Source organism: Mus pahari, chromosome X (assembly GCF_900095145.1).
Source record: "Mus pahari chromosome X, PAHARI_EIJ_v1.1, whole genome shotgun sequence".
NCBI classification, from domain to species: domain Eukaryota; kingdom Metazoa; phylum Chordata; class Mammalia; order Rodentia; family Muridae; genus Mus; species Mus pahari.
In genome coordinates this window covers 135,810,327-135,824,521 of record NC_034613.1, presented here as the reverse complement: position 1 = coordinate 135,824,521, position 14,195 = coordinate 135,810,327, and the positions used below count along the sequence as shown (strand labels likewise).

General features: G+C 38.3%; 1 protein-coding gene across 2 annotated transcripts in view; it reads left to right on the top strand.

Moving 5' to 3' along the window:
* Positions 1-14,195, top strand: part of Phex (phosphate regulating endopeptidase homolog X-linked) — a 228,383-nt gene that overhangs the window by 73,696 nt on the left and 140,492 nt on the right. For both annotated transcript variants that reach the window (XM_021187283.2, XM_021187282.2), the window contains exon 11: positions 2,047-2,175. In XM_021187283.2, the coding sequence (XP_021042942.1) occupies positions 2,047-2,175 (129 nt within the window). The remainder of the gene's footprint in view (positions 1-2,046; positions 2,176-14,195) is intronic.

Below are 14,195 nucleotides of genomic sequence, written 5' to 3'. Positions count from 1 at the left end.
TCAGTCAGATAATGAACATATACATCATTCCAGCAACATTCCAACTTCTGTGTTGAGAACATCAAAGGCCTATTTTATCAAAATTGAAACACACAATTATCATTAAGAATGATTACTTTATGCATTATGATAAACATTGCCTAATATCATTATGCATGTGGAATATGAGATAATTGATCTAAAAAAAAAACAGAGTAGGAAGATGGTTACTAGGAGTTGAAGGAGGGAGGACTGGGAAAGAGAAATGTGCATCAAAGGGTACACAATTTCAATTATACTGGAAGGATGCAGTATGACGATCTATTTCACTGTAACTATGGTTTTTAAAAGATTTCTCCATGTTCTGGTTTTATATATATGGAGAGAGAGAGAGAGAGAGAGAGAGAGAGAGAGAGAGAGAGAGAGAAAGAGAGAGAGAGAGATACAGCTTCATTTTTAATTTGGTGTTAGAGTTGCATATTTAATTTTATTTAGATATTTAGTCTTGATTCTATCCTAACTCTGCTAGACCCATTTAATTTCCTCCCACAATATCCTCTTTAAGTGCCTGAATCCATTTTCTTCTCCCCAGTTACCTAGCCCCTGAATCTTTTTTTCTCACCCACCTTAGTTGTCTCTTAACTTACACAGACAGATGTTGCTTTCATCTGTATTTCCAAGGCTGATGACTAATTCTGCCATGGCTTAGGAGACTTAAGGATTTTGTAGCTTTAAAAAGTATTTTATTTTTCTATCTATTTAAATCAAAGTGAATGTTAAATCATATAAGCTCTTATTTTATTTAACCTCCGCTTTAGTTATTAGAGAAACTAGGAAATACAGAAATTTATGGTAGATCATTATACTTGGAGAGTGATACAGTTATTTGGGGCAACTTTTGACCCTTTACAGTCATTGGAATATAAAGTTACCCTATAAAGGCTAGACATGCATAAAACAATTACTTATATTTAGATCAAACCAAATAGTTAAGATACAAAACAAGTAGATATTTTTGCTGTGTGTGTATTTTTAACTCCTATGGATCACATAAAAGATGGTACCCAGCTGCTTTCCACCCTCACTGTGAAGAAAATGAGAGAGCGAGGTGTAAGAAGTAGTGTGTGAAAATTTGAGGTTAGGTATAAGGGGATGTTTCTTGAACATGAAGTGCTAAATATAATATTGAATTGCCAAAGAAGGTTGTAGGATCTCTCTCTCTCTCTCTCTCTCTCTCTGGAGGTTTTAAAAATAACTTCATCCTTTACCTCTGAGAAGGGTCATGTTCCCAGAAAGGAAAGGAAGGAGAAACGAATTTAAGCTTTAATCCCTTTTGCCCCACTCCAACAACCCTGCTCTAAAATTGTGCATGGGACATTCCAGGCCACAATTCTCAGGGTCTCTCTCCCTCATGGTCTGCAGGTACACTCCAGCCTCCAGAGAAAACTTACATGGCATTTATTTCTCTGCTTTCATCCCCAGAGTAAACCTTGGCACTTTCAAATCCAGCTTTGGAAGTCCCTTACTTGTTTGTAAATGTTTTCTTATAATGGCATAACAGGACAGATGGGAAAAGCCTTTACATCTGTATTTTCCTCTGCTATGACACTGTGTAAATGGGCTGCCCAGGTTGCTCATGGTGAGACATGGTCTGCTAGTCTGCTAACAAGAACTTTGATTGCCCACAATTCCAAACTTTTCCTGGTAGAACTGCAGACCTCAATAGGTACTAAGTACTGTCTGGATCCTTGAACAGCATGCATCTTTGTCTCCATTTGCTGTAGAAAAGCTATGACATTGCCCCTATGTTTTTCTTAGTAGAGAAAATTGGACTAAATTTCAATAATGTGTTATTGAAATGCATTGTTTTTTTTTTCACTATCAAAACATTTTCACTTGGTTGTGGCTAGAAACCAGGGAAAATCAAGAGTTTCATTTTCTCCATCTGATTTCACTGTGGCCTTTCCTGTCTGACAGGTACCTGCGAGGGGGATGGGAAGTATTTTTGTAGATGGTTTGCCTTCCTTTTTTTTTAAACCCTTAAATTGTATTGCTTCTTTCCCACAGGTAATCCAGGGAACCACAACTCTGCTGCCTCAGTGGGACAAATGTGTTAACTTTATCGAAAGTGCACTCCCGTATGTTGTGGGGAAAATGTTTGTGAATGTCCACTTCCAGGAGGATAAGAAGGAAATGGTAAGTAGAGCCTCCTGGATGATAAAGGCAAACACCCAGAATAGTGGTTTTCTAGGCAGATCCGACAGACAAGACGGTCCATAGTTCTGCAGTCTACCTTCCAGGGTGTATAGATTCAAAGGCATTCTCTTATATTTCTTCTCATTTTCTCAGGAAAACAGGAATAAAACTCATCAAATGTGAGATGGTGAACATATATGGAAGGTCTGAGGACAGAGAATGTATGCAATAGCTGCCCGGAAGGGTGGGTCAGTGTGACTGAGGGTATTTGGTATGGCTGCTTAGAGGCAGGTAAATCTTAGTCTAGGTGAGGTTTAAGGTCATGAATTTAAAGGTATTTGTCACTATGGTTAAGTGTTTTTCTCCATCTGTTTCAAGTGCTTTGAAGGAAATTTACATATATGTACACACACATGAATATATATGTATCTTTCAGCATTACTGAGGATCATTTGACATATAAAATTTGTATATATTCAAGGTGTACAATGTAATGATTTGGTACACACTGAAAAGTGATTACCACAAAACAATCAACACATTGATCACCATGTTGACTGTTTTGTGTTTCTCTGTGGAATAGTATTGTGTGACACTATTTCTGGGGAGCCAGGAACAAATGTCTACTCATTCCAGATAGGAAATTGACAAAAGCAAAGATCCCCACCAAAGTCCAGCTTAGTGAACCAGTGAGTTTCACTGCGGTTATGTATAAGGTTCGGGGAGAAGAGCAGGGGTGGCTGAAAGCCTACTCCAGCTTGGTGACTGCTCACAAAGACTAGAACCCTGGAGTTCCTACATAAGATGCCTGCAGCTCAACAGGTTACAGTATCTTTGGGGCAGCCAGCTGGCCTGTGCCCTTTTCATACAGCTTGGCTGTTTTCCCCTTTTCAAGCATCTGGCCTGGCTTCTTGTCTCCTCAGAAGTCTTTCCTATGTAAGCTTAGGGAGGGGGCCTCGTGTACCTAGTCAGTTTGAAAAATGTCTCCAGGTTCCTGAGTTGTTTATATTTTGAGTCCTAAGGAGTATCCCTTTAAAATTTCCAGTCTTAACAAGTCCCACCTTTTTCTTTGTTTTTTTTTAAATGAATTTCTTACATCTTAATGAAAGGAAATTAGTATACAACATATGGATGCTTATTATGTACTCTCACAAATTCCAAGCATACAACACATTGTACATTGTTGTAACTAAAGTCACCATGCAGTGCACAAGATCATTGGAACTTATGCATCCTTATATGAAAGTCTGTACCATTTGACCAACATCACCCAATCCCACACTATGTCCCTGACAACTTCTGTTTATATTCTCTGTGTCTGGGAGTTTCAAAATTTTGCAGAGGGGTGGAATTCCACATATAAGTCTTATTTTTCCTTCTGTGCCTGGCTTATTTTGCTTAGCATTATGTCCTTCAAGTTTATCTATGTTATTGGAAGCGATAAGATTTCCTTGCTTCCTGGCTAAGAAATGCACAGACATGCATCATCCCTTCTACCTATGTGCTCACTGGTGGCGATTTAGGTAATTCCATGTCTTGGTAGGAAGAATGCTGCAATGAACATGAGATCCAGCTGTCTCTTGTGGACATTGCTTTTATTTCCTTTGGCAATATAGCCAGTAATAGGACGGCTAGGTTGTTATGGTCATCTTTTGGAGGATCTTCTAAACTGTTTAAACTTGATGGCAGAGCCAATTCCTATTTCAGTATAAGGTTTCTTTGTTTATTTATGCACTTTGCCTCTTTTGACTTTCATAGTAGTTACCTTAACAGACACGAAGTAATATTTCATTGTGGTTTTGGTTTTTATTTTCCTGACTAGTTATATGCAATGCATTTTCATGCTATGTAAATGTCTTTGGAAAATGTCTAGTCAGGCCTTTTGTTCATATTTAGTTCGGTCATTTTTTTTTTTGCTACTTTTGCTATTGGGAGTGCACTTCTGAGTTATATACATTTGTAGTTAGCCACTTTTATGTGAATTTTCTCTGTCTAAATTACATTCTACCAATGCCAGTAAGCAAAATATACATGTGTGATTGATTCACTGTTAGAGTACTGCCTTATCAATCAGATGTAGACATATAAGCATATTGGACACAGGTAGTTTAAAAACCATTGAGTTTGAGGGTATAGACACAGAGTCTATTAAGTCATGGTAGTTCAAATGGTTGGTGTTATATAGTGATAATAGTATTAAATGGTGGGTGTTATGTGTCATATACTGGAGTTTATTCTTAAATATCACTAATCTAAAGACATTATCTTTTGTTAATTTGTTTTTTACTGTCTTTGAAGAATTTCTGTCAAGTTTGAGAACATATTTTTAAAATAAACAGGCCTATTCTAAATAGGACCACCGAGAAATGAATGCTTGCTTTTAAAATGCTCAGTATTCTTGAATGTTTTTGTTTGCTCTTTGGCCAGAGAAAATACATGGAAACCTTATTAAATAATCACAGGGATATCACCAAAACCTCAAGAGGTTATAAATACAATGAATGTCTAAAAAGAGTCTATGTACTGGGAGAGGTACACATATTTTAACTAATCTGAAAAGTAGGAAATTTATTTTTCTCAGTTTTGGTGCACGTGCCCCCTTTTCAAGTCTCAGGGTATGACTTCTTTTTTAAAAAAGGTATGACCTTAAATTATTTGCTTCCCCATGCCCAAATGATTTACCTCAGGTGATAGTTAGGTTGGAAACTTGTAAGAGAAACCAAATCTGGCTTTTTCTAGCCTCATTTCGGGGATCCCACCAAAGAGCCACTGATGTACTTGTTTTTTTTTTTTTTTTTTTGAATCTGAATTATTAAGAACAGTCCAGAGAAAAGGAAAAGCCACACTGGGGAAAATTCCAGAAAGTCTAATTTGTACTGAGAGACTGTGATAGCGTATTTACCAAGAGGAGTCTGTTAAACAAATGACCATGATCAGAAGGTTAAAAACCTCAGGTACTACTAAAAACCTTCCTGTGTGAGCATAGCACATGGCCTTGTGCTATACAAAGCAGAATCCATTGCAAGATGGCAAACCCACTGCATTTTAACAAAGGTTCCCTTTAACTTGGTACAGTCTAGGGTCCCAATTTCTAGCAAGTTTTCATTTTAGCCTGTTGCTGTGCCAGCTACCACACTTTGTGCAGCAAGTCCCTCACTTCATTCACTAGAAAATAATTATCACCTGAAACAGAAGCCCCGGTGATTCACTGGAGCAGGTCAGGTCAGGCCACGCCAGGCCAGGCCAGTTGTCTGGGACAGTGATACTGTGTTTTACTCAGACGGTAATAGTGTGAGTAATGCTTCAGGTTTCAGTCCCTGAAAATCTAAATGATTGAGATTGTGTCAAATCCTGGGCGAGGGCCTCCGGACTTGGATCCTGCCCTACTCCCTAAATTATTGAATTTGCCCTTAAAAATAGTATTTTTTTCTGACAGATGCCTGTTTTTAAATGTTTCTTGAGTCACCTTCACAACAGGGTTGGCCTAATGACCTCTGGTTGATATTCCTTGATATTCCTGTTATCTATTGTGGCTGAGAGGGAACAAATGATTCATTTCAAAGTTTCTTTTCTAGAGGGAAAGTGACTTCTTATCCCTGTCTGCTGCCTTAGCTCTCTGCCTCTCCCAATGCACCGATTAACTACTAGGACTGTCTTCTTTTTCGTGTGTGTTTGTGTGTGTATAATTACACACTACCGTTTCTTTATGGTTTTCTAAGTGAAGTATACCTGGGTAAACGCAGGCACACTGACCCCAGCCCTTATTTCTTCACTCACAGAATTATTGGATTTTAGCCAGTTTAATTAGCAATGAGACAAACAGGATATAGAAAAAGAGAGTCTTTCAACACGGAGCCACCTAAAGGGGCTGGGGAGAGAACGAATCTTCTGCCATCCAGAGAAAGGCACAGAGAGATGTTAGCAGCAAGTCTTGCTTGTATGGTACCCAATGGACTGGCCAGAGGAGTGAGGGAAAGGATATGGGATACCTCTTTTGATCTTTGTTGTCTTTGTGGTTTGATATAACACTATACGACAGAACAAGGATAAAAGCCCTGTATATAGGTTTACATTTCCTGGGGATTATGGTTTTTAAAAGTAATAGGCTGGAGGCTGGTGAGATAGCTCAGCAGGTAAGAGCACTGACTGCTCTTCTGAAGGTCCTGAGTTCAAATCTCAGCAACCACATGGTGGCTCACAGCCATCCGTAATGAGATCTGATGCCCTCTTCTGGGGTGTCTGAAGTCAGCTACAGTGTACTTACATATAATAAATAAATAATTCTTTTTTTTTTTTTTTGCAAAAAAGGTAATAGTCTGGTAAGATGGCTCAGTGGGGAAAGCTCTGTCTGAGCAAGCCTTAAGATCAGAGTTCAATAAAAATTTAGCATAACAGAGGCAGGTGAAAGTAATTTAATTTTAGTACCCTAATCCAATGTAAAGGATTATTGTTTCAACGTGGCAGCAGAGGGGAGGTTGACATCAGGTATTTTCCTTTTTAGTGCTCTGTTTTACTTTTCTGAGAAAGGGTCCCTCAGTGTACCTAGAGCCTCACCAATTTGGTAAAACTCCCTGCCTAGCAAGCCACACCTACCTAGTGCTGGAATTTTAAGCACAGACAGACACTAGCAGCTTTGGGAATGTGAACTCGGGTCCTTATTCTTGCACAGTCGGCACTTTGATCACTTAGCCATCTCCTCAGTCAATAACTGCTAACTTAAATGCACAGGGAAATGCCTTAGATTAATGTTCATAGAGGTCACATGAAGAGTCCTAGGAAAGTAAGGGATAGAAATGATTGTCATGATATCTGGTGCAATAGTCACAGTATAATTAAATCTAGTGATGAAGATTATGGTGGCAACATTAACTGGGGTTTAACTGTATGCCCAGTTCTCTTCTAAGCACATTCCAGATGTGGAGCCATTTATTATTGATCTTGTGATTACTATTAGTGTTTCCACTTTCCAGATGGACAAAGCTGAGGCTTGGAGTGTATATATAAATTCCCCCAAAAGCATGAAAATTGCTTAGGTTAGGCCTAAATCCAGTTAATCTGGCATAAGTCCATGTTCTCTTGTGAATTAGTTTTCTGTTAATTATAATTAATTTTGGAAATAATTAGCTTAATAATTTTGTGACATAAGACAAATGTCACAAAAAAAGAAACCATAGTTGTGGTGCTTCCAGTCTGCGATCAGGTGGCCCTATTACTTTTTGACCTGTGACAATACAGCCTCTCATTGAAGATGCATGTTGTATAACATGGCCCTTCCCTTAGAGACAGGGGATAGGAAGAGGAAGGTGCAGGGATCCAATAAATTAAATATCTCCTCCTAGGTCCTATACAATGGCTCTACCATGTTGGGATAGCACCGTCTTGAGGGCAAGCCTTTGTCACACAGATGTCTGAGGGCCACATAAAAGCCAGACTAGAATGTATTGTCTACCTTCTCCCTGAAAGACACCTGCATCAGCACCAGTTTCTAGAATGGGGAACTCAGAGTCTTCACAATGGCTTTTAAAATTCAATTTAATTCAATTCTTTCAAACTTGTTGGAAGCACACTCTAACAGCAATAAGATACAAAAGCAAAAGGCACCCATTTCCCATTTCTTAGATTTTTAGAGGCTGAAAACAGAAGACGTTTTGTTTCTAGCATTTCAACATTTTAAAGAAAAAGGCACTGGAACCTAATTGAAATCCAACTAGTTGAATTCCATTTTTGTATTCATATGTTTCTCTAAAGAAAGAGGCAAACAATAAGAAACAAGAGGACCATCAGAGCTTTGATGTAAAACAACACTGTAGGCATGTCTTTGGTTTAGTCTGCACACCAAGCTCAATTTACAGTATTTTCTACATATACAATTCTAATGAATTATCTCTAATATTTGAAATCATGAACCAAGACTGTACTTTTCAAAACTTTTTATAAAAATTATTACTCGCATTCCATAGTTACTAAGCATAAATGTGGACATACATATTAAAGAATAATATGTTTATTGTGATGAATTTTTAGAAGAAGTTTTTATTAGAAAATTTACTAGTTTCTAGAAAATCCTAGAAAAGTCAGAATTCCCGTCTGGAAGTTTTGGCTAAGCTGAATTTGTTTGTTTATGTATTTGTTTTTGTTTTTTATTCTTCCTTCATATCTTGTTTTATTTCATTATACACGCTATGTACTCAAACACCCTAACTTCATTTATGCATCTCAGATCCACCAGGCGGTATTTCTTGCTGTTTGCTCACATTTTCTGCTTTTAATCAGACAATAGATACCATCAAAGGAAAACAATAACACAACAGTTTTCGTTGCTTGTTAGACTAATAAGGGCTTTTTAAATTTTTCTTTTTAAAAATATATTTTTGTTTATCTGTATGTGTGTGAGCCTGTTTGAGTCTGTGTATCACATGTGTAGGGGAGCCTGTTGGGGCTAGAAGAGAGGGTATTAGTTCTCTTGAGATTGGAGTTTCAGGCAGTTATGAGCCACCATGCATGTGCTAGGAACCAAAGCTGGGTCTTCCACAAGAGCAATAAGCACTCTTAACTGCTAAATTAATTTCTGCAGCCCCACAACAACACCAGGCTTTGTTTGGAACTACTGCAATAGGTATCATCTCTCTAGCAAAAGAAAAAAAGGAGCTGACACTCAACCATGCCTGTTAGCAAAGAAACAAAGAGGTTTCTAGCCAGTAAGCCACTGGATGGCAAAGTCCCAGGAGGAAACATGGAGAGAAGGAAAATCTTAAGTGAACTTATTCTTGCCACAGGTAGGCCAAGGTAACCAGATATTAAGCATAGGGAATGAAGGGTTTGATCTCATACTGGGAGTGATGAGACTTTGAATACCAAAAATTCCTTTTAACCCTATTGATCAGAAGTTTTGCTCAAAGTTGGCAAGGCAGGTCTGGTAAGCACAGGATGGGGGTGGGGACTAGGGAGGAGGACAGTGTTAAGATTCAACTGACAAAAGGGCTCATAGGAGACTGACTATAAGTTTGGTCAAAGGGAGAATCTTTGTCAGTTCTCAGATGGAAGCTAAATGGTCTCATTAGATACTAAAATATTCTCTACACAGAAGTTTAACCTAATTAAAGTAGGGCAAACATTTCATTATACTTCATATTTAGATGATTAGGTGAATAATATGAGTTTTATTTATTGCTTAGAATAGTTCAGTTCTTGTACTCTAGAAGTTTCCACCCCGCCCCTCCAACTAGTAAAGCCGGAGATGACCTACAGATGACTACAGTGTCTTCTGTTTGTCTGAGCTACTCTCTCTGTGAAGAGTGCTGGTATAATTCTTAACCTAAGAATGGAATTCTCCTCCTATATCCTACTGCTTCAGCTGGTGTTAAAGACTTAAGTATCCACATGGGTCCAATTGCAGTGGTAACTTTGAACTTGAACCCTCCATATACTAGGAGCTCACCTCATCAGTGAGCCAAGATAATTGAATTGATGTGCTCCCATTAATATTCTTTAAGTTCTTTAATTCCCTCGTTCACCATTTCTCTCAGTGGTTGAGTAAATGAGATGTAACTCTAACGCTGATGGCAGAAGTCACCTGAAAGTCAGTGTCACGCATTAAAGCACTGCCCTTATACTTAGTGGTTCTTTGTTCCCTACATATGCAGTGCTCATGCGAGATGCTCCCAAGATCATTATGCAGAAAAAAAAGGTTCCTTTGAACACAGATTATGCACAGAATAAATACTCCGTCAACCAAGTGTCCTTGCTTAGTCCATCTAGCAAATAGTACCAGCTAGCAACAGGGTCAGCGTTCAGAGAAACTCACCTGTCTGAAGTAGAGAAAAATGAAACGATTTGGGTTTTAGAATATTAACCTTGCTGCACTGGTATCTCAAAATCAGTATCTACTTTTACCAAGTTGGAAAATTAGTTAACCTCTTTGAACCTATTTTCATATTTATAAATTGTCTACGAGTGTCTGTTGCTAGAAGAATGCAGTGTAACAATCACTCACAAAATCAAACTAGCATTTAGCAAAAAGCAATTACTTGTGGTGCATCTGGAGTCCGTGGTGGTCCCCTCTACAGATCTGCTGATTTTGGCTATGCATGCTCAAATGTCTGGGGGTTGGCCCATCAAGATTAGTTTTGGCAGAAGTGACTGGGACAACTAGGCCCTGCTCCATGTGTCTTCCTTCTATCATCTGTCTAGCCTGGGCATGCGCCCATGGTGATGGCAGAAGTGCAAGTGAGCAAGCAGAAGCACATGAGGTCTCCCAATGCTCAGGCTCAGAACTGACATAAAGGCTGTGGTGCTCAATCTTCATTGTCATCTTGACTAGATTTAGAATCACTCTAGAAACATACCACTGAGAGAATGTAGATATAACTGAGGAGGAAAGACTCAGGTATGGACAGCATCATTCAGTGGACTGGAACCCCTGGCTGAGTATAAAGAAACCTTCATTGTTCTCTGTTTCCTGACTGTGATAAAATGTGAGCAGCTTCCCCATAGTCCTGTTGTCATGTCTTCCTCATCATGATACACCAGAGCCAGTGTCAGCCCTTCCTCTTTACCCCTATATTTTAGTCAGGTATTTTATCACATCACTCAGACAAGTAGATAATAAAAATGCCATGAATACATCCTGTTGACCAGAGCAAGCCCAAAGGCAGGACCAGAAGAGCTGGAACTGTTAGTGAGACAATCTAAAGCCATATAGCATAGGTTGTGGGGAAAGGAAAGGATGCAAAACTAAAGCTGCATTTCAGATTATCACAGAGAGAGATAAAATAGTACCTGCCTTTTTGGTTTGGGATGAGGATTAAATGATATAATCCTTATAGTTGGGTCAGTACAATCCATCACACACAGTAAGTAGCCAGTCAACGTTAGCACGTTTCTTCTGTGGGTCATGCCTACCATTAACAGGAAAGGTAGAGTTTATAATATAAAAATTTTGATATAGGCTGTGGCATCTTCTGCATGCATATCACCTCTTTCTAATCTATCTTAGAGTGAGAGAAATAGAGGGACTTTTGTCAGTACTAGGTCTCCATTGATTCCTGCTTAAGAGCTTTCAGTTGGAGTAAAACCCTGTTTCTTTTTTTAAGAAAAGACATTATTATTATTATTATTATTATTATTATTATTATTACTTATGTGTATGTGAGTGTTTCTGGGTTAGGACATGCACATGCATGTGGGTGCCTGTGGAGGCCAGGAAAGGGTGTAAAATCCTCTAAAGCTGGAGTTATGAATGTTTGCTTGTAGGTACTGGGAACCAAACTGTGATCCTTTGCAAGAGCTGCACGCACTCTTAACTGCCAGGCCATCTTCCCATCCCTGGAATAAAGATCTTTCTAATCCCTTTGGCCTGGCCACATCCCAGAAGCTTCACTATCATTTAACATTAGTTTGGCTCATAGGAGAATCTCAAGAAACTACTCAAGGAGCCAAATATAATTTTTATAACAGATCCAGATTTCACAACTCTCTATGGGCTGAATCTTGTTGCAGTAAATATTCTCAGACCCCAGTGTTGACAGCTCACTTATGCAATCTTTGGTAAAATAACATCCAGCAAAAGAAGTAATTTAGATAGCTCATTGGGAATTCTTTTGAAATAAGTGTGGACATTATTCTTGGCTTTGGCCTTGAGTGTACTGCCATGATTGTGACACATTTGGCCCACTTTTCACATTTGTTGTCTACAACTTGGGATAGCATTGGACAGTGTTGCTCTTGCCACGTTTTATTGGTCACCATCTGGGCAGGCAAATTGGATCATATCTCTGCAGTGCAAATGCCTGGGACTGGAGGTTCATTTGCTGCAAGAAAGTATTTGTGCCTTAATCAGATCGGAATATGGGGAATAACTAAACATAGTTATTTGCTGGGGAAAAGGGCGTAGTTACCATAGCTAAGTCAAGAGCCGAATCGTTAGGATGACATAGTTAACTTATAAATATTATTCTAGTTTCTGATCCATTCCCTCTGAGAGTGGCAAAGTGGCAAGCAGGACATGATAAATTATAAGATAGGAAGGAGCTTGTATATTCATAGTCAATGAAAAGGATATTCTTCCTGTTCCTAGCTCAGTCCTACAGCTGTGTGACTTTTAGCATGAAAGGACATGCTAAACTCTTATGCCACCAGACTAACATGCTTTATAGCATTACTTGGACCCAAATAATGGGATATTATTTTTTCTTTTTCCAACATGTTTAATGGCTATGCACATTTGCTAGTCCTGACAGTGTGATATGATTTATTAGCTCACTTGGCTGCCAGAACCCCAGCAGTTTCTGTGCTTAGATTTTTTTTTTTGATGTAGCCACTTGTTGTGCTTCCATTGTAAGTCCAGTTTTTACTTATTTCAATGACATTATTATATTGTTTATCAGAAGTTAATTCAACCTCATTTATATAAATATTTATAGTCCAGTGAATCAATTAATATGTAATATTTATGAATTCATTTAATGTTGGCATTTCTAGTAAGATGAGAGTTGCCCTTTCCTGAGAATATGCCCTCTACCTTTTTAGTTAACTACGGATGTTAATAATAATGTGCATCCTTCCTTTTCACTAATAAAGTGGTTTGAAGTAGTTTGATGTAGAAGAATCAGACTCTGTTTTACTTCAATAGTATATGGAGAGAGAGATAGAGATAGGGCTAGGGCTAGAGCTAGAGCTAGCTAGCTAGCTAGAGACAGACAGACAGACAGACACACACACACACAGAAAGGGAAAGAAAATTTATATATATATATGTATATCAAATTGATATCACCAATTTAAAAGTATACTTGGCTAACTTACCCAGCTATCTTCTCTTCCATAGATGGATTCCATAGGTGGATTCCGTTTTGAATCACTCAGTTTGAATAGGTCTGTTTAAAACAATAACTTTATAGAAAAAGCAATGCCTTGTACTTCTCCCTCTTTTAAAGTTTCATATTATTAAATCTCAGTTATATTTGGGAACTCACATACTATCTGTGGGAGAGCTTGATATTTTCTCTTATATTGGACGATTATTATAGATTTGCATACATGAAAAATGTTTGATTCAGTTTCAGTTTCTTGTTAAGTATCTACTAGAAGCACCTTTTCATTTTTAACAATATTACTTAGTATGATGGTTTAGTATATGTACAGAAGCTACAGCCATCAAATCTAGCTTCTCATGTGCTAGTCCCTCCATGCTCCAGCCTCTAGTAATTACTCTTTGACTTTCAGGATGACTTATTATTACTTTTAGTGTCCACATGTAGCATCCTATTTCATCACTAACATTTGCTATTTAAAAACAATAGCCATTGTAGCTGGAGTAAGATGGCACTGACTCTGATCTCCACTTCCCCAATGGCTAATAACACTGAGCATTTTCTTTCATAGGCTGCTTGGCCATTTGTATTTCTTCTTTTGACACATTTCTTTTTTTTTTTTAAGATGGTTATATTGTTTTTTATTAGATATTTTCTTTATTTACATTTCAAATGCTATCCTGAAAGTTCCCTATACTCTCCCCACCCCTGCTCCCCTACCCACCCACTCCCACTTCTTGGCCCAGGCGTTCCCCTGTGCTGGGTCATATAAAGTTTGCAAGACCAAGGGGCCTCTCTTCCCAGTGATGGCCGACTAGGCCATCTTCTGCTACATATGCAGCTAGAGACACAAGCTCAGGGGGTACTGGTTAGTTCATATTGTTGTTCCACCTACAGAGCTGCAGCCTATTTCTATTCAGATCATTTTAAAACTGGATTCCTTGGGGTTTCTTTTTCTATGTATTTTCTTTTGTACTTTATTTGGCTAGGCTATTAATACTTAAACAGATGATTAGCTCACAGATATTTTCTTCTATTTACTAGGTTGGTTCTTCATTTCATTCCTTTAGTGTTTCAGAGGTTTTTCTACTTTGATGGATTCAAATTCTGTGTTTTTGCTTTTGTTTTCCGTCCTTTGAGGATCAAATTGAAAAAAATTTCATGAACTACTGTCCCGCGCTACCTTCTCGCCAGCAAGAAATGACGCGG